Raw genomic sequence first — 23524 nt, 5'->3', positions numbered from 1 at the left:
ATAGTGTTGACATCACCTTCATGACCCTCTTTTATGGCAGCAAAGTTTTTGGATGACGAGGTCTAAGATGGTTAATGTGAACACACTATAGATGTTCTCATCCCCACTTGCCTTGGTTATGTGAATTTGATAAGCAACCAATGATGCTTTATCCATAACTAAATAGGGGCCATTCCAGCTGGGTAGAAACTTGTGGGATTTGGCTTGTCATTTGCCAAAATTATAATAAAATATCTTGTCATATTCCCTAGGAATGGTTTCCAAATCATAATAGTGTTTCTGACCTCTTGCTGCAATCTTAAGATTCCTCTGGGCAAATGAAAACACACTCTGTAGATGCTGATGTAGATGCGGTGGTAGCACTGGTAAGGTTATTATTATTATTTATTTATTGCATTTGTATCCCACATTATCCCAACTTTTTGCAGCCTCAATGTGGCTTACAATTCATCATGGATATGGGAAATAGAGGGGAATACATTTATTATTAACAGAGAGTTTTGGATTAAATGATAGTAATAAAGCAAAAGATAGTATAAAACATTTCTGGATAAGTCAGAGGTTATACAGTTACATGTGTTGCTCTTTGTTGTATATCTTGTCGAAGAGATAGGTTTTCAATAGTTTGCGGAAGTTTGTCAGTTCATAGACAGTTCTCAAGTTGCGTGGCAACGCGTTCCAGAGCTGCGTGCTCATATAGGAGAAAGTAGATGTGTGCATTAATTTGTATTTCAGGCCTTTGCAATTTGGTGGATGAAGGTTGAGGAAAGTGCGAGAAGATTTTTTTGCGTTCCTGGGTGGAAGTTCTATTAGGTCTGACATGTAGGCTGGGGCGTCACCATGGATGATTTTATGGACTAAAGTACAGAGTTTAAACGTGATGCGTTCTTTGAGTGGGAGCCAGTGTAGTTTTTCTCGTAAGGGTTTTGCACTTTCGTATTTTGATTTGCCGAATAATAGTTCACATCTTACGTGCAATATAACAGATGAATGGGAGGGTCACTTCCCTCCCTTTTATCATCTCAAATGGTGACATTCCAGTATAACAGTATGGTGACACCCTAATGGCCATCCACACTAAGGGAAGCTTCATATCCCAATCTCTCTTGGATGTTGATACGTACATTTTTAAAATATTGACAATAGTCCTATTAGCCCTTTCAATCTGACCACAGGACAGAGGGTAATAAGCAATGTGATAGCTGTTCTCTACACTCAACAGCTTCCATACATTCTGTATGACCATTCCTGTGAAATGTGGCCCCTGGTTCGAATGAATTTGCATCAGCAGACCCCACCTACTGAACACATGATTAATCGGTAGTGTGATGGTGGTCTCTGTGGTACATTTGGAAGCCATTTGGTAAAAGTGCAAACTATAGTAACCATGTATTGGTTCCCTCAAGAGGATTGCACCACTGGATCTGGATATCATACCAGAGCATATTAAAGTCCATGACTCTTAAAGGTACTTGCTGGTATAGTATTTAGGGTTGAAACCTACAACAGGCCAATTAGCCCCTAGTATAAGCTGTCACATCATGTGGGGCCAGAAGGCCACCTGTTTCAAGGTTTCAAAGGTAACGTGGAGGGGGATAATCGAACGGGGGTGCCCATCTGTAATGACGACCCTGTAAAGGAGCGGGGCAACCCATATTATCAAAACAAGATGAACTTCCATCTTTCGTTTCAATAATACGGTCGGGGGACACCCAAATCATGAAATTTAGGTAGCCCTTAGAGATGGCTGTCCCCGTTTTTTGGCGATAATGGAAAATGAGGACGCCCATCTCAGAAACGACCAAATCCAAGCCATTTGGTTGTGGGAGGAGCCATCATTCGTAGTGCACTGGTCCCACTAACTGAATGGAAAAAGCCCTTCCCTTACCGATCCGGAAAGGAATGGGCATGCATGAAGGAAATTGCATGCAAATGAGCTGCTCGCTGTTAGCTCATTTGCACACAATTTCCTTCCTAAGGAGGGGAAGTGATGGCAGTTGAGGACATCCTTCCCTGTGACAGCAGTTGAGGACCTCCAAAATGTGGATGAGAAGGACATCTATGCCTTTGCTAAGCCTCTGACACCCTCTTTATTTATTTATTTGGATTTTGGATCACAAGTAGCAGCAGTGGGATTTGACCAGCCACTCTGCCACTTCTCCACTCCAATCCCTTGAAATTTGGCCATCCCTGTGGGGGGGGGGCAGTTGAGGACGTCCAAAATGTTTGAAAGAAGGACGTCCACGCCTTCGTTATGCCTCCACTGGCACACACATACCTCCCCCCCCCCCCCCCACACACACACAGGGACCTGCATACTGCCCCCCCCCACAGGGATGGCCAAATTTCAAGGGAGTGGAGTGGACTAGTGGTTAGAGCACTGGTCTTGCAATCCAGAAGTGGCCAGTTCAAATCCTACTGCTGCTACTTGTGATCCAAATCCAAATAAATAAATAAAGAGGGTGTCAGAGGCATGTTAAAGGCATGGATGTCCTTCTCACAGAAACATCCACATTTTGGACATCCTCAACTGCCATCACAAGGAAGGACGTCCTCAACTGCCATCGCAGGGACAGAGGTATAGCAAAGGACATACTCTAAAAAAAAAAAAGACAAAAGTTTTTTAAGTTGTTTTTTTCGGGGTGGGAGGTGGTTAGTGACCACTGGGGAAGTCAGGGGAGGTCATCCCTGATTCCCTCCGGTGGTCATCTGGTGAGTTTGGGCACCTTTTTGATGCTTCGTCATGAAAAAAAATGGACCAAGTAAAGTCTGCCAAATGCTCGTGAGGGAGCTATGCATGTGGGAGCTTTTTCTGAAGTCCACCGCACTGACCTCTAGGGTGCCCGGTTGGTGTCCTGGCATGTGAGGGGGACCAGTTCACTACAAATGCTTGCTCCTCCCACGACCAAATGCCTTGGATTTCGGCGGGTTCGGGATGGCTGGCATTTTTTTCCATTATCGCTGAAAAACAAAACCGGCGACCTCAAACCCAGCGAACTCCAAGGCATTTGGCCGGGCTAAACCATATTATCGAAACAAAAAGATGGCCGGCCATCTTTTTCGATAATACAGTTCCAGCCAGCTGTTGCGCCACCGCCAAAATAGATCGCCAGCGACCTATTTCGCTGGCAACGTTCGATTATGCCCCTCTAATTTTCATAAACAGAAATAGGCACATTTTGGAGAATTTTTGTAGGTACTCAGTTATAAAATTAACTCCCTTGAAACAACGCTGAATACATGTGCCTTGTCCCTAATCTGACACGCCATTAAATCAACTTCAAATATATTTCCTTCAGGAAGACCAATAAAGTGGATGTTCCCATCTGTTCCTATTTTTAGATACAACCTTTTACTTCTTTTTAAGGCAATGGAAAGGAGAGATAGGGGAAGAAGGAGACAAGAAATGAGGAGCAATGAGGAAGAGAGGGATGAAAGCAAGAGAACAGAGGAGGAGGAAAGGAAAGATGGATGAAGAAGAGAGAATGTAGAGCTATAGAAGGGATAGTGGAGAAAGAGAGTAGAGGATGTTTGAAAAAATTTGACACTGTTTGTCTATTATGGTTTATCTTTTTCCTCAGGACTCTGCCTGACTTGTGATCATTGTGTGAACCTTCATGGTCATTCGTGTGAAACCATGTCTTCTCCCTGTAAAGAGGAAGAAATGTGTGTTACAACGCTAGAAAATTCCACAGTGGGTAAGTTCCAGCCTTCCAAGGAGAGGCTGGTTATGTCAGAGGCTGTTTCATTCTTGACTGGGCTTCAGATCCTTGCCTTGGACAAAGATCCTCCAAAATGTAACTTGTATACACTGAGCTAAAGATGCCAAAAAGTGAAACACTGACCAATTTTTTTTTATCAGTCTTCTAAATTTCTCCCAAGTATAACACTTACAAATATTTTCTTCTCTAGGAAATGACATGCAATTGTCAGTTTTCAAGGGATGTCAAAAGTATGACCCCAGGATTCCTCAAGGTATTATATTGTACAGAGGTGGTCCAGTATTCTTTATTGGCTACACTGAGTATTGCAAAGAAGACAACTGTAACAGTGGAACAGTCACAGGTAGGAGCTCTGTCTCTGTTTATTACAAACACCTATCTACTCAAATGTAGCGAACCTAGGATCAGTTATTTAATATATCTACAAATAGTACCTAGGTATTCCTATTTTATGTTCCTGTGCATTCTACAGGAGGAAAAAGCCTCAACTGACTCATGAAACTTAGCTCTAAGGCTGTTTAATTCTTAAGAGTTCTATCTGTCATCACTGGCTTAAAAAACCTCCTTTCCAAGCAAAGCGACTCCATATGGATATAAACAATAAAGCAAAGGAGGTTTTTTAAGCCAGTGATGACAGATAGAACTCCTAAGAATTAAACAGCCTTAGAGCTAAGTTTCGGGAGTCTGTTTATTACAATGCAGGATACTGCAGATCAGTGGTTTTTTTTTATTTTTACAGCTGTTTACAGAAGGATAACCAGTGCTGCAAAGAAAGAATTAGTGCAGTATGGGGACTGTTTTCCACAATTTATATTTGGGTTTCTCTTTTTAGATTTTAACTGATAGATAAAAGAAAAACATACCAGTGCAAAAAAGAATTAGATTCTCATTGGATAAACACTGTCAACCATTCTGTCTTTGCATATATCTGAACTGCCCTTTCCTCAGCTGCACAGGCTGCTTCTGCCTTTGCTTTCTTCCTCCTACCAGCTCCACTGCATAACTACTTAGGCTCTCAGGCCTTTGCTGACTGCTGTGATCTGGTTTATCTTTCAGCAGGTGCATATGTTTAAGGACAGGAAAGGTATGGGTCCCCAGAACCTTGAAGGCTTCCTTGTGAGTTTTGTGCCTTGCTGTGATTTTCGTTCTACTAAGGCCAATCCTTTTAACAATGATGAGAGAAGTTTGTTTGTTATTTCTGTGATCTAGAGGATTTTGGTAGTGGCACCACATTTGGGGAACAAACTTCCCACAGCTTAGTGACTTGGCAGTCCTTAGGATTCAAGAGGTTGTAAAACTCTTGAATGGAATTCAAGGACTGACTGCAAGGTACATCCCACATTTCCACCTCAGTGTGGACCAGATCAGAGTCCAAATGAGGCAGTAGGGCTGCCTCTATATTGATAACAGAATGATTTGTCTCCGAGACATAATCAGATACTATTGCCAAGTAATAGGTGTTGTCCTAATGCTCCTCATAAAGTATTATAAAATATCTAATCTGACTGCAATATTAACTAATAATATCACTCAGATATACAGTGGGGGAAATAAGTATTTGATCCCTTGCTGATTTTGTAAGTTTGCCCACTGACAAAGACATGAGCAGCCCATAATTGAAGGGTAGGTTATTGGTAACAGTGAGAGATAGCACATCACAAATTAAATCCGGAAAATCACATTGTGGAAAGTATATGAATTTATTTGCATTCTGCAGAGGGAAATAAGTATTTGATCCCCCACCAACCAGTAAGAGATCTGGCCCCTACAGACCAGGTAGATGCTCCAAATCAACTCGTTACCTGCATGACAGACAGCTGTCGGCAATGGTCACCTGTATGAAAGACACCTGTCCACAGACTCAGTGAATCAGTCAGACTCTAACCTCTACAAAATGGCCAAGAGCAAGGAGCTGTCTAAGGATGTCAGGGACAAGATCATACACCTGCACAAGGCTGGAATGGGCTACAAAACCATCAGTAAGATGCTGGGCGAGAAGGAGACAACTGTTGGTGCCATAGTAAGAAAATGGAAGAAGTACAAAATGACTGTCAATCGACAAAGATCTGGGGCTCCACGCAAAATCTCACCTCGTGGGGTATCCTTGATCATGAGGAAGGTTAGAAATCAGCCTACAACTACAAGGGGGGAACTTGTCAATGATCTCAAGGCAGCTGGGACCACTGTCACCACGAAAACCATTGGTAACACATTACGACATAACGGATTGCAATCCTGCAGTGCCCGCAAGGTCCCCCTGCTCCGGAAGGCACATGTGACGGCCCGTCTGAAGTTTGCCAGTGAACACCTGGATGATGCCGAGAGTGATTGGGAGAAGGTGCTGTGGTCAGATGAGACAAAAATTGAGCTCTTTGGCATGAACTCAACTCGCCGTGTTTGGAGGAAGAGAAATGCTGCCTATGACCCAAAGAACACCGTCCCCACTGTCAAGCATGGAGGTGGAAATGTTATGTTTTGGGGGTGTTTCTCTGCTAAGGGCACAGGACTACTTCACCGCATCAATGGGAGAATGGATGGGGCCATGTACCGTACAATTCTGAGTGACAACCTCCTTCCCTCCGCCAGGGCCTTAAAAATGGGTCGTGGCTGGGTCTTCCAGCACGACAATGACCCAAAACATACAGCCAAGGCAACAAAGGAGTGGCTCAGGAAGAAGCACATTAGGGTCATGGAGTGGCCTAGCCAGTCACCAGACCTTAATCCCATTGAAAACTTATGGAGGGAGCTGAAGCTGCGAGTTGCCAAGCGACAGCCCAGAACTCTTAATGATTTAGAGATGATCTGCAAAGAGGAGTGGACCAAAATTCCTCCTGACATGTGTGCAAACCTCATCATCAACTACAGAAGACGTCTGACCGCTGTGCTTGCCAACAAGGGTTTTGCCACCAAGTATTAGGTCTTGTTTGCCAGAGGGATTAAATACTTATTTCCCTCTGCAGAATGCAAATAAATTCATATACTTTCCACAATGTGATTTTCCGGATTTAATTTGTGATGTGCTATCTCTCACTGTTACCAATAACCTACCCTTCAATTATGGGCTGCTCATGTCTTTGTCAGTGGGCAAACTTACAAAATCAGCAAGGGATCAAATACTTATTTCCCCCACTGTAGCTGTAAATATCTTCTGATGTAGCTTCAACTGCTGTAAACTTTATGCTGTTTATTGCTACAAGCTGTTTATTGCTACAATATTGATTAACACTATCACTCAGATATAGCTATAAATATCTTCTAATGTAGCTTCAACTGCTAAGAACTTTACGATGCTTGAATGTATGTAAATGTTACCTGAATGTGTATATATTTTACCATTGCATGAAAGTGAACATTGTAATTTTACCTCTTGATAATCGTAAACCTGTATTTCTATCTACTGCACGGGATTACTGTACGCACCTTGCTTCTATACTATAGTGCTGAACATTCATATATACCATGTATCAGTATTTTTACCTACTGATTAGGAACATTGTATGTCACAACTCCTAGATTAGCTGTATAACCAAAGAGATACAACACAATGATTGTCACCAAGCTAATTCTAATAACCTGTACACTATCACTAATTCACCAAACACTAACCTCTCCCCTCACAAATACCAACAACATACCCACAATACTTAATCTATTCAGATTACCCAGGCACACTACACCTCACCAGAACAACAATAACCAAGACAATGAAAAAACTACCCCACGGGGACAAACATATCATAAAGGAAAGAAAGGATACAACAAACCTTCAAAACAAGAGAACAGACAACTTAAGAAAATCATCACAATTACGAACATAAAAGACCCTTACCAAACAATTCAGGTGGGATACATAAATGCCAGATCAGTAGTAAATAAAACAACAACAATAAATGATTGGATCACAGCAGACAATCTTGACCTAGCACTCATCAGCGAAACTTGGATCCACGATCACAAGGACCCCATAATCCTAGAACTCTGCCCACCAGGTACAAAATTACGCATTGGACAAGGAAAGAAAAAAGAGGAGGCGGAATAGCAATAATCTATAGATCCCATTTCACCGTAACAATAACAGCTGAATCTATTACACCTAAACTCAAAATTGCCTCAGTTAGAATCCAACACACTAACCTGCTTGACCATCTAAACGTAGTCCTGTTTTACAGACCACCAGGAAACTGGCAAGAATGCCAGTCAGCCTTTATGGATTTCATATCGAATACATGTGTATCCAACACCAATCTACTCATAATAGGGGACATAAACCTACACCTGGAAGAGTCTATGGCAACCAACACACGAGATTGCAAGGACTCCCTACAATTATGGGACCTTACCTTGCCTAATATGCAAGCTACACATGTCAAAGGACATACAATTGATCTCATCACATACAAACTTTCATTAGACTCAAATTTTATACTCACAGATACAAAATGGACAGCCATTCCATGGTCAGACCACCATAAATTAAACACAGCCCTACAATGGCGGAAAAAAGACACACACCCCAAGCAGGAAGGGAAAATTAGGTTCTTACCATGATAATTTTCTTTCCTTTAGTCATAGCAGATGAAGCCATTACGTATGGGTTATGTCCATCAACCAGCAAGGAGATAGAGAGCACTCAAACTTTCTCAGTGCCCTCTTGGCCAGCTAGCTCCACTGCCTCTTCAGTATTTGAAGCTTCCAAAGCAGTATGGCCAACCGCAATGGGAATCACAAGAGCTTTCCTCACAGCGAACGATGGCCCATCACAAGGGCATGAACTCATAAAGGAGGGTATGCACATCCTCCTGGAGGGAATAAACTCATCCTCCTTATTGTAGAAGTGGAGGGGAACACACGCACCTCCTGGAGGGAATCACACATCCTCCCAACACACTGGAGGGAATGAACTCATCCTCCTATTTATAGAACTGGAGGGGAACACACGCGCCTCCTGGAGGGAATCAACACATCCTCCAAAAAACATACTGGAGGGAATGAACTCATCCTCCTAAAGTTAAACTGAACATGAATCCTGAAGATTGTTTTCCAACTTTCTCCCAAGGAAGGAACTTCAGGAAATTAGAACAGAACCTGAAAAAACCCAATTTACAGCATACTGACAATCCAACAGGGAGGGCTCATGGCTTCATCTGCTATGACTAAAGGAAAGAAAATTATCATGGTAAGAACCTAATTTTCCCTTCCTTGTCATCAAGCAGATGAAGCCATACGTAAGTATGGGATGTAACAAAGCAATCCCTAGATAGGGTGGGAACAAGCCACACCACGCGCTAGCACTTGTGCTCCAAAACGCGCATCCCTCCTGGCAGCCACATCCAGCCTGTAATGTCTGGCAAAGGAGAGCTTAGAAGCCCATGTTGCTGCACTGCATATCTCTTGAAGAGAGAGTGCTCCAGTTTCAGCCCAAGAGGAAGAAATCGCTCTAGTAGAATGCGCCTTAAAGGCTACAGGTGGCACCCGGCCGGCCAGCAGATAAGCTGAAAAGATAGTCTCTTTGAGCCAGCAGGCAATAGTGGCCTTAGACGCTGGAGACCCTCTGCGAGAACCTGATAGTAAAACAAACAGATGATCAGAAGTCCTGAAAGAGTTAGTAACTCGCAGATACTGCAGCAGAGTCCTGCGCACATCCAAAAGGTGCAGCTGCCCAAAAGATTCTGGAAACTCTTCCTCTGAAAAAGAGGGCAAGAAAATAGGCTGGTTTAGGTGAAACGCTGAAACCACCTTAGGCATAAAGGAAGGCACGGTCCGAACCGTGACTCCTGACTCTGAAAATTGCAGAAATGGGTCTCTACAGGACAGCGCCTGGAGCTCTGACACCTGTCTCGCCGAGGTAATGGCCACCAGAAAAAAGACCTTCAGTGTCAAATCCTTCTCCGATACTCGCCGAAGCGGCTCAAAAGGAGATGCCTGCAGGGCTTTCAAAACTAGCCCCAGGTTCCAAGCTGGACAGGGTGCTCGCACGGGAGGTCGGAGCCGAAGCACCCCTCTAAGAAACCGTGCCACATCTGGGTGAGCAGCCAAAGACACGCCTCCCACCTTACCACGAAGGGAGGCCAACGCTGCCACTTGCACCCACAGGGAATTATAGGCCAAGCCTTTTTGTACACCTTCCTGCAAAAAGTCCAGAATCAGCGAGACAGGAGCCCGCATTGGTGCAATGGCTCTGGAAGCACACCAAGACTCAAACAGACACCAAATCCTAGCATAAGCTACAGAAGTGGACCGCTTGCGGGCTTGCAGGAGAGTGGTAATCACTTTATTGGAATAACCTTTATCCCTCAATTGCGCCCTCTCAATAGCCATGCCGTAAGACCAAAGCGGCAGGCGTCCTCCATGGCTACCGGACCCTGAGACAACAGGTTCGGTACCAGAGGTAACGGCAGAGGAGCCTCCAGAAGCATCTGTCGGAGGTCTGCATACCAAGGTCTCCTTGGCCAATCCGGGGCGATGAGGACCACTTCTCCTGGGTGCAGCCGAATCCGCAAGAGCAGGCGCCCTATCAAGGGCCATGGGGGAAACACATAAAGAAGACCCGGAGGCCAGGGTTGAGCCAAGGCATCCAACCCCGCCGAGCGAGGATCTCTCCGTCTGCTGAAGAAGCACGGGACTTTGGCATTGAAACTTGTCGCCATGAGATCCATCACGGGCTTGCCCCATTTGGCACAGATCTGCAGGAATACTTCGTCTGCCAGATTCCATTCTGCTGGATCGATCTGATGCCTGCTCAGATAATCGGCCTGCACATTGCTCTGACCTGCAATATGAACTGCCGACAGACACTCAAGATGCAGCTCGGCCCAGTGGCAAATCAGTTCGGCCTGCGCGGCTAGTGCTCTGCACCTTGTTCCGCCTTGTCGATTTATATAGGCCACTGTTGTCGTGTTGTCCGACATCACTCTGACAGCCAATCCTTCCAGGGTCACTTGAAAAGCCAGAAGCGCCTGAAACACCGCTTTCAACTCTAGGCGGTTGATGGACCACTCCGACTCCTCGGGTGTCCATAGACCCTGGGCATGCTTCCCCTTGCAATGTGCGCCCCAGCCCTTCAGGCTGGCATCCGTTACCACCAGGCACCAAATGGGGAGCGTCAGCGGCATTCCTCGCCGCAGCATGCTGTCCGAGAGCCACCACTCCATGCTGAGTCGGGCCGCAGGGAGCCAAGTGAGTCTGCATTGGTAATCCTGAGAAATTGGAGACCACCTCTGGAGTAGGGAATACTGTAGCGGTCTCAGGTGCGCTCTCGCCCAGGGTACCACTTCCATCGTGGCTGTCATTGATCCCAGCAGCTGGACAATGTCCCAAGCTCGCGGGCGGGGCATCCTCAAAAGCAGACGGACCTGATTCTGAAGCTTGCACCGCCTTAGCTCGGGTAGGAACACATAACCCGAGACTGTGTCGAACCTGGCCCCCAAAAATTCTAGAGATTGTGAAGGGGTCAGGTGACTTTTGGCCATATTGACGACCCAGCCTAGAGATTGCAGTACTGAGACCACTCTGACTGTAGCTTGTAAGCTCTCTGTTGCAGAGTCTGCTCTGATGAGCCAGTCGTCTAGGTACGGATGAACCCTGATACCTTCTCGCCTGAGAAAAGCAGCTACTACCACCATTACCTTCGAAAAGGTTCGGGGAGCTGTGGCGAGGCCAAAAGGCAAGGCCCTGAACTGGAAATGTTTTCCCAACACCGCAAACCTCAGAAACTTCTGGTGCGGGGGCCAAATCGGTATGTGCAAGTAAGCTTCTTTCAGGTCTAGAGACGTGAGAAACTCTCATGGCTGAACTGCCGCAATGACGGAGCGCAGGGATTCCATGTGGAAATGCCGCACTCTCAGGGACTTGTTCACTTCTTTTAAGTCCAGAATAGGGCGAAAGGACCCACCTTTTCCCGGCACCACAAAGTAGATGGAGTATCGGCCGCAGCCTTGCTCGGCGGGAGGCACCGGGGTCACCGCCCCTAACTGAATCAGACCTTGTAAAGTCTCCTCCACCGCCGCCCGTTTGACGGCAGAACCACATCGGGACTCCACAAACACGTCTCTTACTGGGGCATTGAATTCTATTCTGTATCCACCTCCGATCAGGTCCAGAACCCACTGATCTGAGGAAATCTTGGCCCACTCCTCGGCAAAGAGGGAAAGTCATCCTCCGATGACAGGCATCGAGGAGAGGGCCGGCGCACCATCATTGAGAGGGTCGCCCCTGAACTCCTGGCCTTGAGCCACCAGCTGCGGAACGCTTGTCCGAGCGAAAGGAGTTCCTCTGCTGACCACGGGCACGTGAAGTGAACCCAGCCGAACGCCCCGGGCGGTACTTTCTAGCTTCACGGAAGCGAGGTCTGTACGAGGAGTGGACCGCCTGGCCCTTAGAGGAAGGCCTCTGCCTATCTTCGGGCAAGCGCTGGGGTTTTGGATCACCCAAGCCTTTCACAATTTTCTCCAACTCCTCACCAAATAGGAGAAGTCCTTGAAAAGGCAACTTCACCAACCTTTGCTTAGAGGCCATGTCCGCTGCCCAGTGCCGTAGCCACAGACGACGGCGAGCCGCCACTGCTACTGCCATTTGTTTAGCCGAAGCTCTGACAAGGTCATAAAGGGCATCAGCCAGAAAGGACAAGGCCACCTCCATCCGCGGAGCCACATCCAAGAAGGGCTCCGCTCCATCTCTGGGCTGTGCCACTGCCTGTTGCAGCCAAGCTAGGCAGGCTCTAGCAGCATAACAGCTGCATGCAGACGCCCGAACAGTGAGACCTGCAATTTCAAAGGACCGTTTCAATGCTGTTTCCAGCCTACGGTCTTGAACATCCTTCAGGGCAACACCTCCTTCAACAGGGAGGGTAGTTCTTTTTGTCACCGCAGTGACTGGGGCATCCACTGTAGGTATCTGAAAACGAGCCATATGCCCCTCACGCAGAGGGTATAACTGCCCCATAGCCCTGGAAACTCTCAAAGGTCCCTCGGGGTCAGCCCACTGAGCCGACACAAGCTCTAGGATGGAGTCATGCAAAGGGAAGGCCCGAGCAACTTTCTTGGTACTAGCCATCCTGGGATTACCCGAGGAGGCCATGCCACTGTCAGGATCTTCAATCGAGAGGGCCTGCAGGGTATCTGAAATAAGCGCTGGCAGCTCATCACGGTGGAAAATCCTCACCGCGGAGGGATCATCCAGATCCTGTTGTAAATCTGCACCTGACTCCGGTTCCTCAGACTAAGAACGTGTCAGAGTTCTCCGAATCCTCACACCCCGACCACGGGGGGGAAAAAGGTGCACCACAATCTGAAGGGGAATTAACCCTTCTGCGCTTATCTTTGGGCCAATCATCCGGGAAAACCTCACTGGGCAGTCCCAGGCCAGAATCCATCGGGGGGGCCATCAAAGGGGCCTCAGGTGACCCTTGAGGGAGGGCTCTTTTCATCATGTATGCTTTATGCAGCAAAAGCACAAAATCCGGGGAGAAAATCTCACCCTGGGCACCCAAATCCTGTCCGGTGCTAGCCACTCCTGAAATAACCTCATCTCGAGGTGCCCCACCCAGCTCAGGTCTCTCCGTGTCCACGGAGACCGCGCCATGCGGTGTAAGCAAAATGGCGCCCGCTGCCAGCTCAGAGCGGGAAGAAACATCGCTCGCCATGCTCGGGCCGGCTCCTACGCCTATACAGCACGATTTACAGAGCCCTGCTGCTGATTTGCGCTTGCCACACGTGGAACAGCGCTTTACATTGTCTGCAGCCATCACCGAAAAAACGGTGGTAAAATCCAAAATGGCGGTTTCACGCCAAAATCGCCCCGATCGCGGGCCCACCCCGGAGGAGTTGGAAAACACTCTTACCTCAAAGGATCTAGCGTACAACTACGATCCTGCTGAAAATCAGGTCAAAAACCTCTGTTCCAGCGTCTCTGCGTTTAAAAACGCGACGCAACTTTTTTTTTTTTTAACGCTGTGAGGAAAGCAGAGGTATTGAAGACTCCGGAGGCTCAGATTAGTGGGAAAGGCAGGGAAAGGGCGAACCTATATGCCTGCATCCACTGTTGGTGGGTAAGGACAGGGAAAGCAATGCAATATGTCCACATCCACGGAGGTTTGGGTAAGGCAGAGAAAGGGCTAACCTATGTGCCTTTAAAGTGAAGCTGCTATTGCCTCCAACACCCCGGTTAACAACTGGCAAGCCAGGAACCACCTCCCGGCAGATTTTTCTGGAGCTCGAGAAGCTGCAGCCACCCTGCTAGGGGAGATAGAGAATACTGAAGAGGCAGTGGAGCTAGCTGGCCAAGAGGGCACTGAGAAAGTTTGAGTGCTCTCTATCTCCCCTGCTGGTTGATGGACATAACCCATACGTAATGGCTTCATCTGCTTGATGACAAGGAATGCACAACCTACACCACTAGAGGACAGATTGATCCTGATACATTCTGGCAACAGATCTACAAAAACGAATGGCGTGCACAGACAGATTCCAAACACTATCTCCAAAATTGGGACGACAGATGCAGGAACATACTAGACGAAATTGCACCACTACAAACAAGAACCACATGAAGACACAGCTCAATATCTTGGTTCAACGAAGAACTGAAAAAAAAACTAAAAACACAAGTCAGGAGACTCGAACGTGCATGGCAAAAAATGAAAAACGACCATGCACTCAAAGCTTGGAAACAAATGCAAAGAAAATACAAATACACAATAAGACAAACCAAAAGAGCATATTACAAAACCAAAATAGGACCAGAATACAAAGATGCACACAAACTCTACCAAATCGTGAACAAACTAATAGACACCACACCGGTGACCACAGACAGCACAGACACCCCTTCGGCTGATCAACTGGCCAAATACTTCAATGAGAAAATTATAAAACTTCGATCCACATTACCACACAATATCACTGATCATGAAAAATTTATGGACTGCCTTGACCCAACTCCCGGTGAATACCCAGCAGATCGAACCTGGAATGACTTCGATCTGCTAACTGAAGAAACCATAATTCAAGCACTGAACAAATTTTCCAAAAAACACTCCAAATTGGATATTTTCCCCAGCAACCTGATAAGGTCCGCCCCCAAACGATTCATAACAGACCTTACGTCACACCTGAACTACATGCTATAACACGGACTGTTCCCCAAGGATAAAGGAAATATATTACTTGCACCCATTCCCAAAGACTTAAAGAAGAAATTAAATGACCCATCCAACTACCGACCAGTGGCATCCACCCCCCTGATAATAAAACTAATGGAAAGTATGGTAACCAAACAACTCACCAAATACCTGGACAAGTTCACAATACTACATGAATCACAGTCAGGATTTCAATCCAACCATAACACTGAAACAGTGATAACCACTCTCATAACCAAATTTAAGCAACTAGTTGCAACTGGGAACAATGTCCTACTCCTACAATTCGATATGTCCAGCGCGTTTGACATGGTCAGCCACCATATACTCTCGAACATCCTAGACTACTTCGGGATTGGAAGAAACGTACTAAGATGATTTACAGGCTTCTTAACAACAAGAACTTATCAAGTGACTTCCAAATCAAAAACATCAACAACATTGAAACCTGAATGCGGAGTACCACAAGGATCACCGCTCTCACCAACCCTTTTCAACCTAATGATGACACCATTAGCCAAATCACTATCTGACCAAGGACTTAACCCGTACATATATGCAGACGATGTCACGATATACATCCTGTTCAAACAAGACTTAACCAAAATCACAAATAAAATCACACACAGCCTCCAGACAATGAATTCATGGGCAGACGCATTCCAACTGAAGCTGAACGCAGAAAAAACACAATGCCTTATCCTATCCTCACAATACAACACAAACAAACCCAACACCATAAACACCCCAGACTACAGCCTACCAGTCTCAGACAGCCTGAAGATTTTGGGAGTCACAATAGACCGAAACCTCACACTCGAAGACCATAAGAAAAACACAGCAAAGAAAATGTTTTACTCAATGTGGAAACTTAAAAGAATCAAACCTTTCTTCCCAAGGGAAGTATTCCGCAGCCTAGTACAACCAATGGTGTTAAGTCATCTAGACTGTTGTAATGCCATCTATGCCGGATGCAAAGAGCAAATCATTAAGAAGCTTCAGGCAGCTCAAAACACAACAGCCAGACTCAAATTTGGGAAAACGAAATACGAAAGCGCCAAACCCCTAAGAGAAAAACTGCACTGGCTCCCATTAAAAGAACGAATTGCGTTCAAGGTTTGCACCATGGTCCACAAAATCATTTATGGAGAAGCCCCGAACTATATGTCAGACCTCATAGACTTGCCTAGGAGAAACGCAAAGAGATCATCACGCACATACCTCAATCTCCTCTATCCTAGCTGCAAAGGGCTGAAATATAAATCCACATACGCGACCAGCTTCTCAGACATCAGCACGCAGCTATGAAACACACTACCGAAGGCCATAAAAACAACGCAAGACCTAACCATCTTCCAAAGACTAATAAAAACAGAGCTTTTCAAGAAGGCATACCATAAACATCCATCTTAAATACTAAATAATAACACTACACACGAACCATACAAAACCGAACTCTTATCACATGACAGACACCACCACCCTAAACCTTATGATAAACAAGATCTCTCTACAGTCGATGACCTAATGTAGATTATAATGCAATGTATCACCCTGAAACCTTCAGGCAATACCATATTTACTCTCCTCTACCATGTATGTACGCACATGGTATATATATATACCATGATCTGTTCCATATAAGCAGGGCCGTGCCTAGGGTCTCTGGCGCCCCCCTGCAGACTATCAGTTGGTGCCCCCCCCCCCCGTGAAAATGATCACGCCCCCCCCCCCCCAATGAAAATGATCGCTCACCACTTGCCACACTGAAAGGAATTGTCAGCAATATTCTTAGAAACAAATTGCTATACATTGCAAAATAAGATAGCAGATGTAAATTCTCAAAGTGGACATATTCCAAACGCTAAAATGAAAATAAAATGATTTTTTTCTACCTTTGTTGTCTGGTGACTTTCTTTTTTCGATCATGCTGGTCCAGTATCTGATTCTGCTGCTATCTGTCCTCTTAACTCCATTTCTAGGGCTTCCTTTCCATTTATTTCTTTACTTTTCTTTCTTCTTCATTTCTTGCTCTATATCCATTTCCAGCAATTTCTCCTCTCTCCCTGGGTCCTACTACTACTACTACTACTATTTAGCATTTCTATAGCGCTACAAGGCATACGCAGCGCTGTACAAACATAGAAGAAAGACAGTCCCTGCTCAAAGAGCTTACAATCTAATAGACAAAAAATAAATAAAGTAAGCAAATCAAATCAATTAATGTGAACGGGAAGGAAGAGAGGAGGGTAGGTGGAGGCGAGTGGTTACAAGTGGTTACGAGTCAAAAGCAATGTTAAAGAGGTGGGTTTTCAGTCTAGATTTAAAGGTGGCCAAGGATGGGGCAAGACGTAGGGGCTCAGGAAGTTTATTCCAGGCGTAGGGTGCAGCGAGACAGAAGGCGCGAAGTCTGGAGTTGGCAGTAGTGGAGAAGGGAACAGATAAGTAGGATTTATCCATGGAGCGGAGTGCACGGGAAGGGGTGTAGGGAAGGACGAGTGTGGAGAGATACTGGGGAGCAGCAGAGTGAATACATTTATAGGTTAGTAGAAGAAGTTTGAACAGGATGCGAAAACGGATAGGGAGCCAGTGAAGGGTCTTGAGGAGAGGGGTAGTATGAGTAAAGCGACCCTGGCGGAAGATGAGACGGGCAGCAGAGTTTTGAACCGACTGGAGAGGGGAGAGGTGACTAAGTGGGAGGCCAGCAAGAAGCAGATTGCAGTAGTCTAAACGAGAGGTGACAAGGGTGTGGATGAGGGTTTTGGTAGAGTGCTCGGAAAGAAAGGGGCGGATTTTACGGATGTTGTAAAGAAAGAAACGACAGGTCTTGGCGGTCTGCTGGATATGAGCAGAGAAGGAGAGAGAAGAGTCAAAGATGACCCCAAGGTTTCGAGCTGAGGAGACAGGGAGAATGAGAGAGCCATCAACAGAAATAGAAAACGGGGGGAGCGGGGAGGTGGGTTTGGGGGGGAAAATGAGAAGCTCGGTTTTGGTCATATTTAATTTCAGGTGGCGTTGAGACATCCAGGCAGCAATGTCAGACAAGCACGCTGAAACTTTGGTTTGGATGCAAGGTGAGATATCAGGGGTAGAAAGGTAGATTTGGGAGTCATCAGCATAGAGATGGTAGGAAAAGCCATGGGATGAGATTAATGAACCAAGGGAAGAAGTGTAGATAGAAAAGAGGAGGGGACCAAGAACAGAACCCTGAGGTACGCCGACAGGCAGAGGAATAGAAGTAGAAGAGGATCCACCAGAGTGAACACTAAAGGTGCGGAGGGAGAGGTAGGAAGAGAACCAGGAAAGGACAGAGCCCTGGAATCCAAGTGAGGACAGGGTATCGAGAAGTATGTTGTGATCGACAGTGTCAAAAGCAGCGGAAAGATCCCTGCCCTCCCATCCATGTCCATTCTTGTCCCTCTCTGCCCTTCCCTCCTCCATCCATAGCCAGCAACCCTCCTCTCTCCCCTCCCCTCCTTTTCCAGCAATTCGTCCTCTCCCTGGGCCCCCATGTCCATCCTTGTCCCTCTCTGCCCTTCCCTCCTCCATCCATAACCAGCAATCCTCCTATCTCCCCTCCCCTCCATTTCCAGCAATTTGTCCTCTCCCTGGGCCCCCATGTCCATCCTTGTCCCTCTCTGCCCTTCCCTCCTCCATCCATAGCCAGCAATCCTTGCCTCCTCTCTCCCCTCCCCTCCATTTCCAGCAATTTGTCCTCTCCCTGGGCCCCCATGTCCATCCTTGTCCCTCTCTGCCCTTCCCTCCTCCATCCATAGCCAGCAATCCTCTCTCCCCTCCCCTCCCCTTCCAGCAATTTGTCCTCTCCCTGGGCCCTGCCCTCCCATCCATGCCTCTCTGCCCTTCCCTCCGTGCCCTGGGGCCTTTAAATCTTTTACTTCCGGTCGCAGCAGCGTCAGTGAAAGTGGAGCGCTGCCGACGTCTCCCTTCCCTTCGCACTCTTGGTTCCCTCAGTGTCCGCCTTCTTCTGACGTCAGAAGAAGGCGGGACACTGAGGGAACCAACGAGTGCAAGGGAAGGGAGACGTCGGCAGCAGTGGCGTAGCTAGGGTAGTTGACACCCGGGGCCGGTCATTTTTAACACCCCCCCCCCCCCCCCACCCAAATCCAGTACTAGGCATACCGAGAATACAAAACACTCACGACCTATAGAGCAATTCTACCATACCATAAGCAGTCGTTTCTACGAGTCACACAAGGAAAAGGAAAGCATCTTAAGCACTACAGTGAGCACTAGAACATCAATTCACCTATTGTAAAACGAAACCAGACAGAATAGTACAGATCGTCGATCCTGCACAGTCAATGCCAACTGAAAGCCATGTCTTTTCACAAACACAGATACAACCTAATCCACTATAGAATAAGTAATCATAAACTTTCTATTTAGATAAAAATTAAACTGAACCCCCGATGCCAGACTCTGCATACAATGCAACACCACAGAAACAGAAAATGTCTCCTAGTACTGTGCAAAATATAAAGACAGCAGATGTAAATTTGAAAAAACTAACAAATACCAATCACCACTTTACAAATTAACAAATAGAAATAAAACAAATACAGAAAATAAAATAATACCATTTTATTGGACTAATACATTTAGCTTCCAGAGGCCAAAATCTCCTTCCTCAGGTCAATACAGTATAATGCTGTTACAGTATCCTATCCTGATCTGAGGAAGGGGGTTTTGTTCTCTGAAAGTTAAGTCAAAATGTATTAAAATTAGTCCAATAAAAAGATACCTTATTTACATGTTCTATTTATAAACATTTATTAACACAGCTAAAATACTATATCCTAAAGCAAAATAATAAAAATATATATTTACAGTTTGTTGTCTTTGGTTTCTGCTTTCCTCATCTTCTTTTCACCGCCTTCCTTCCATCCAGCATCTGTCTTTGCTCTCTCTCTGCCATCCAGTGTCTGCCCTCTCTAATGTCCCTTCCATCCACATCTGCCCTCTATTTCTTCTCCTTCCATCCACCATCTGCCCCAGTCTGCCATCTCTCTCTCCCCCTTCCATCCACCATCTGCCCTCTCTCTCTCCTTTCCCTCTAGCATTTGCCCTCTATCTCTGCCCCCTTCCATCCACTGTCTGCTCTTTCACTCCCTTCTATCCACTCTCTGCCCTTTCTCTCTGCTCCTTCGATTCACCATTTGCCCTCTCTCTTTCCCCCTCCCATCCATTCAGGGTCTGCCCTCCCTCTCACTCCCCATTCCATCCAGGATCTATCCCCCCCTCTCTCACTGCCCCCTCTTTTCGGCTCCCAGTTCCCACCTGCGGCTGCCCCTAGTTCCAGATCCATTGATTCTCCCATCCACCCCTGCCCCAGGCATGACCCCATTCTCCCTCCTGCTCACTTTTCAGACCCCAGTTCCAGCTCCATGCCCCTTCTCCCATCTGTCTCCCACCCAGTCCCTTCTGCCCATCCGAGTCCCCCTCACCCCCTGTCTCCCACCCAGTCCCTTCTGCTATCCAAGTGCCCCCCACCCTCACCCCATCTGTCTCCCACCCAGTCCCTTCTATCCAAGTGCCCCCACCCTCACCCCATCTGTATCCCACCCAGTCCCTTCTGCTCATCCGAGTCCCCCTCACCCCATCTGTCTTCCACCCAGTCCCTTCTGCCCATCCGAGTCCCCCTCACCCCATCTGTCTCCCACCCAGTCCCTTCTGCTATTCAAGTGCCCCCCCACCCTCACCCCATCTGTCTCCCACCCAGTCCCTTCTGCTATCCAAGTGCCCCCCACCCTCACCCCATCTGTCTCCCACCCAGTCCCTTCTGCCCATCCGAATCCCCCTCACCCCATCTGTCTCCCACCCAGTCCCTTCTGCTATTCAAGTGCCCCCCACCCTCACCCCATCTGTCTCCCACCCAGTCCCTTCTGCCCATCCGAGTCCCCCTCACCCCATCTGTCTCCCACCCAGTTCCTTCTGCTATCCGAGTCCCCCCCACCTTCACCCCATCTGTCCCCCACCCACACCCTGCCTCGTCTTCTCCCTGCCACCCGGTCTTTAAAAAGAAATTGCCGACGCGATAGCGAGCGCAGCACCTCGTGTGCAAGTAAAAGAAGCGGATCCGATCATCTCATTGGGCCTTCCTTCACTGTCCCACCCTAGAGGAAATAGGAAGTTGCGTCAGAAGAGGGCGGGACAGTGAGGGAAGGCCCAATGAGATGATCGGATCTGCTTCTTTTACTTGCACACGCGGTGCTGCGCTCGCTATCGCGTCGGCAATTTCTTTTTAAAGGGCTGGTGCGGGGGGGGGGGGGGGTGCCAGGAAGAAGAGCAGCGGGAGCGGCGGCACCCCCCTTTCTGGTGACACCCGGGGCGGACCGCCCCCACCGCCCCACCCTTGCTACGCCACTGGTCGGCAGCGCTTTAACTGACGCTGCTGGCTGCTGCGACCGAGGTAAAAGATTTAAAGGCCTCGGCGGCGCGGGGCGAGGGTAAGCACCGCGGCGGCGCCCTCCAGAGGTGGGCACCCCCCTGCGGTGCTTACCCCACTTACCGCATCGGCACGGCCCTGTGGAAACCCCCTGAGAGAACTCTATATCAACAGAGACAGGATGGCCTTGGGGGGACAGGCCCCGTCAGCCTCGGTACAGTGGAAGCAACAAACAGAGCAGGAAGGAATCAGCCAAGTCTTTGGACTCCAGAACATTGAAGCATCAGGGGAGCTGCCAGGAACAAGCACCCAAAATACATTAAAATTCATGCAATACCTTGCTAGTCAGTCGGGGCCTCTGCAGGCAGCTTCTGGAGTAAGCAGGACTGAAGGTGGGTCTGTGGAGGCCTCATTGAGAGCACCTGAGTGTGGGAGAGCAGAACAGGAAAAAAACTTTACCACCAAGACTTTTCAAATTGTTGAAACAGAGGCTGGAATTTCAGGAGAGAGATTTTTTTCCACAGAAGTGGGGGTGGAAGTTGAAACAGAGAACTTACCTGGAAAAGAGGCAAGGGGTAGGCAGAGGCAGTTGCAGCCACAAGTTGTCCTGTTCCTATTGCCTGTAGTAGGAGCAGAGGGCAAGGAAAAAATGCCTGCCCAAGCACAGCCTGGGAGGCCTCACCCACAAAGCTCTGAGGAGCAGGATGTTCCAGCCAATCGGGCTGCAGCAGGGCTAAGGACTGAAAGTGGAGATGTTCCAGCAGGGAGCTGCCTCTTAAAGGAGAATGCAGGAAGAAAGGCAGGTGAAGAGGAGCGGTTTTCGATAGAGAAAGCACAGGAGGACACACAGTGTTCCCCACAAAAAGGTTCAGAATGGCAAGGCACGGCGCTGCCGGGTGGCGGGATGCCACGCCTGCCCAGCACATTGGAGCAGGAGGCGTCAGCCAATCGGGCTGGAGGAGCAGGGACGGCTGCAGAGGAGCTGCAGTGGCCGGTAGGGGAGAATGCTACAGCATAGGAGGATTCCCCAAGTTTGGGAGAGCGAGCAGTGCTGGAGTGCGGGAAGCCACGCTTACTTGGCAAAACGGCGGAGCAGGAAGTCCCGACGAAGCAGGACGCCAGAGGGGAGACCAGTTCCCAGGAAAACAGCGGGCCCGCACAGGGAAAGCTGGAGCAGCACGTTGCAAGGAGGGACCCAGCACAGAGAGCAGGTTCCGGGGGGGAAGGAGGGGGGGAGGAGCGGGAGGTGTTTGCCTTGCAGTGTGCGCCAGAAGGAAACTTGACTACTTTTGACTTTGAAGTTGGCCAGGCTGTGGGGTGCGAGCCAGGGGGAGTGTTTGGGCCAGGGGGGGAGGGTTGGCTCGGTGGGGGGGAGGGGATCAGGGGCATTGGGAGGGGAACAAGTATTTAGAGGAACCTGCTCTCACTGTCTCTAGCGAACATGTTGAAGGGGACAATGGCAGGTTTTTTTCTGCAGGGGAAATGGTACAGAAGGACACTGTGAAGGCAGGGGATGTGCAAAGTCTGCTGATAGAAGGGAAGCAATGGATGTTGGGTGGGGGGAGGGGGTTTTGGGGGGAGGGATAGGGAGGGGAGGGAGGCTGAGAGGGGGTTGAGAGAGAGAGGTGGGGTACGGCACAGCAGGAGCAGGGGGGTCAGTGCAGGAGATGGGGGAGGGGGACGGTGGGGGGGGGGGTGTTCCATCCTTTGCGGCAGTAGTAGGTGGGAAGGGCGGGCGCAGAGGGAATGGGGGGGCAGGAAGCAGTGGGGAAGGATGGGGGAGGGTGGGGGCATGTTCTCAAAAGGAGGAATGTGGTTCAGTTAAGGTGGGTGGGGGAGGGGGGATGCCAAGTAGGGATGAGGCCCTGAAGTTGGTCCTGGGTTTAGGATTTCTCCCAGAGGACCTCTATGCCTGTATCCATCCGGTGAATATCCCAGAATATGATGTTAGTTTTCTGACCCAGCGAGGCATGGAGGTCTTCTGGGAGAAATACGAGGGGGTAAGGGGGAAAGGGGATTGGAGAAACTTTAGGGCCGTACCGATCAGCAGACCTGACCTGGTGCAGGTAACCCTGCTGGTCTGAAACGAATCCATCTCGGGGGCGGACCTGGCCTTCTGGCTACAGCGGTATGCAGAATTGCGTAACCCCTTGTCCAAGCTCCCTGACCCCAGTAGGGTGTGGGCGGGAGGATGGGGTGCGCAGGTTAGGCTGAAGCAGGCAGGGCACGTGACCCAGCACATTCCCTCCGCGGCGTTCA

General features: G+C 48.1%; 1 protein-coding gene across 1 annotated transcript in view; it reads left to right on the top strand.

Annotated features, from left to right (window-relative positions):
• LOC115476299 (phospholipase A2 inhibitor and Ly6/PLAUR domain-containing protein-like) overlaps positions 1-23524 on the top strand; it is a 40086-nt gene that overhangs the window by 5728 nt on the left and 10834 nt on the right. Inside the window, exons 2-3 of the mRNA XM_030212591.1 lie at positions 3582-3698; positions 3913-4065. Of these exons, the coding sequence (XP_030068451.1) occupies positions 3582-3698; positions 3913-4065 (270 nt within the window). The remainder of the gene's footprint in view (positions 1-3581; positions 3699-3912; positions 4066-23524) is intronic.

Source organism: Microcaecilia unicolor, chromosome 8, assembly GCF_901765095.1.
Source record: "Microcaecilia unicolor chromosome 8, aMicUni1.1, whole genome shotgun sequence".
NCBI lineage: Eukaryota > Metazoa > Chordata > Amphibia > Gymnophiona > Siphonopidae > Microcaecilia > Microcaecilia unicolor.
Note: the sequence above shows the minus strand (reverse complement) of the source record. Positions and strands in the feature narration are given on the sequence as shown.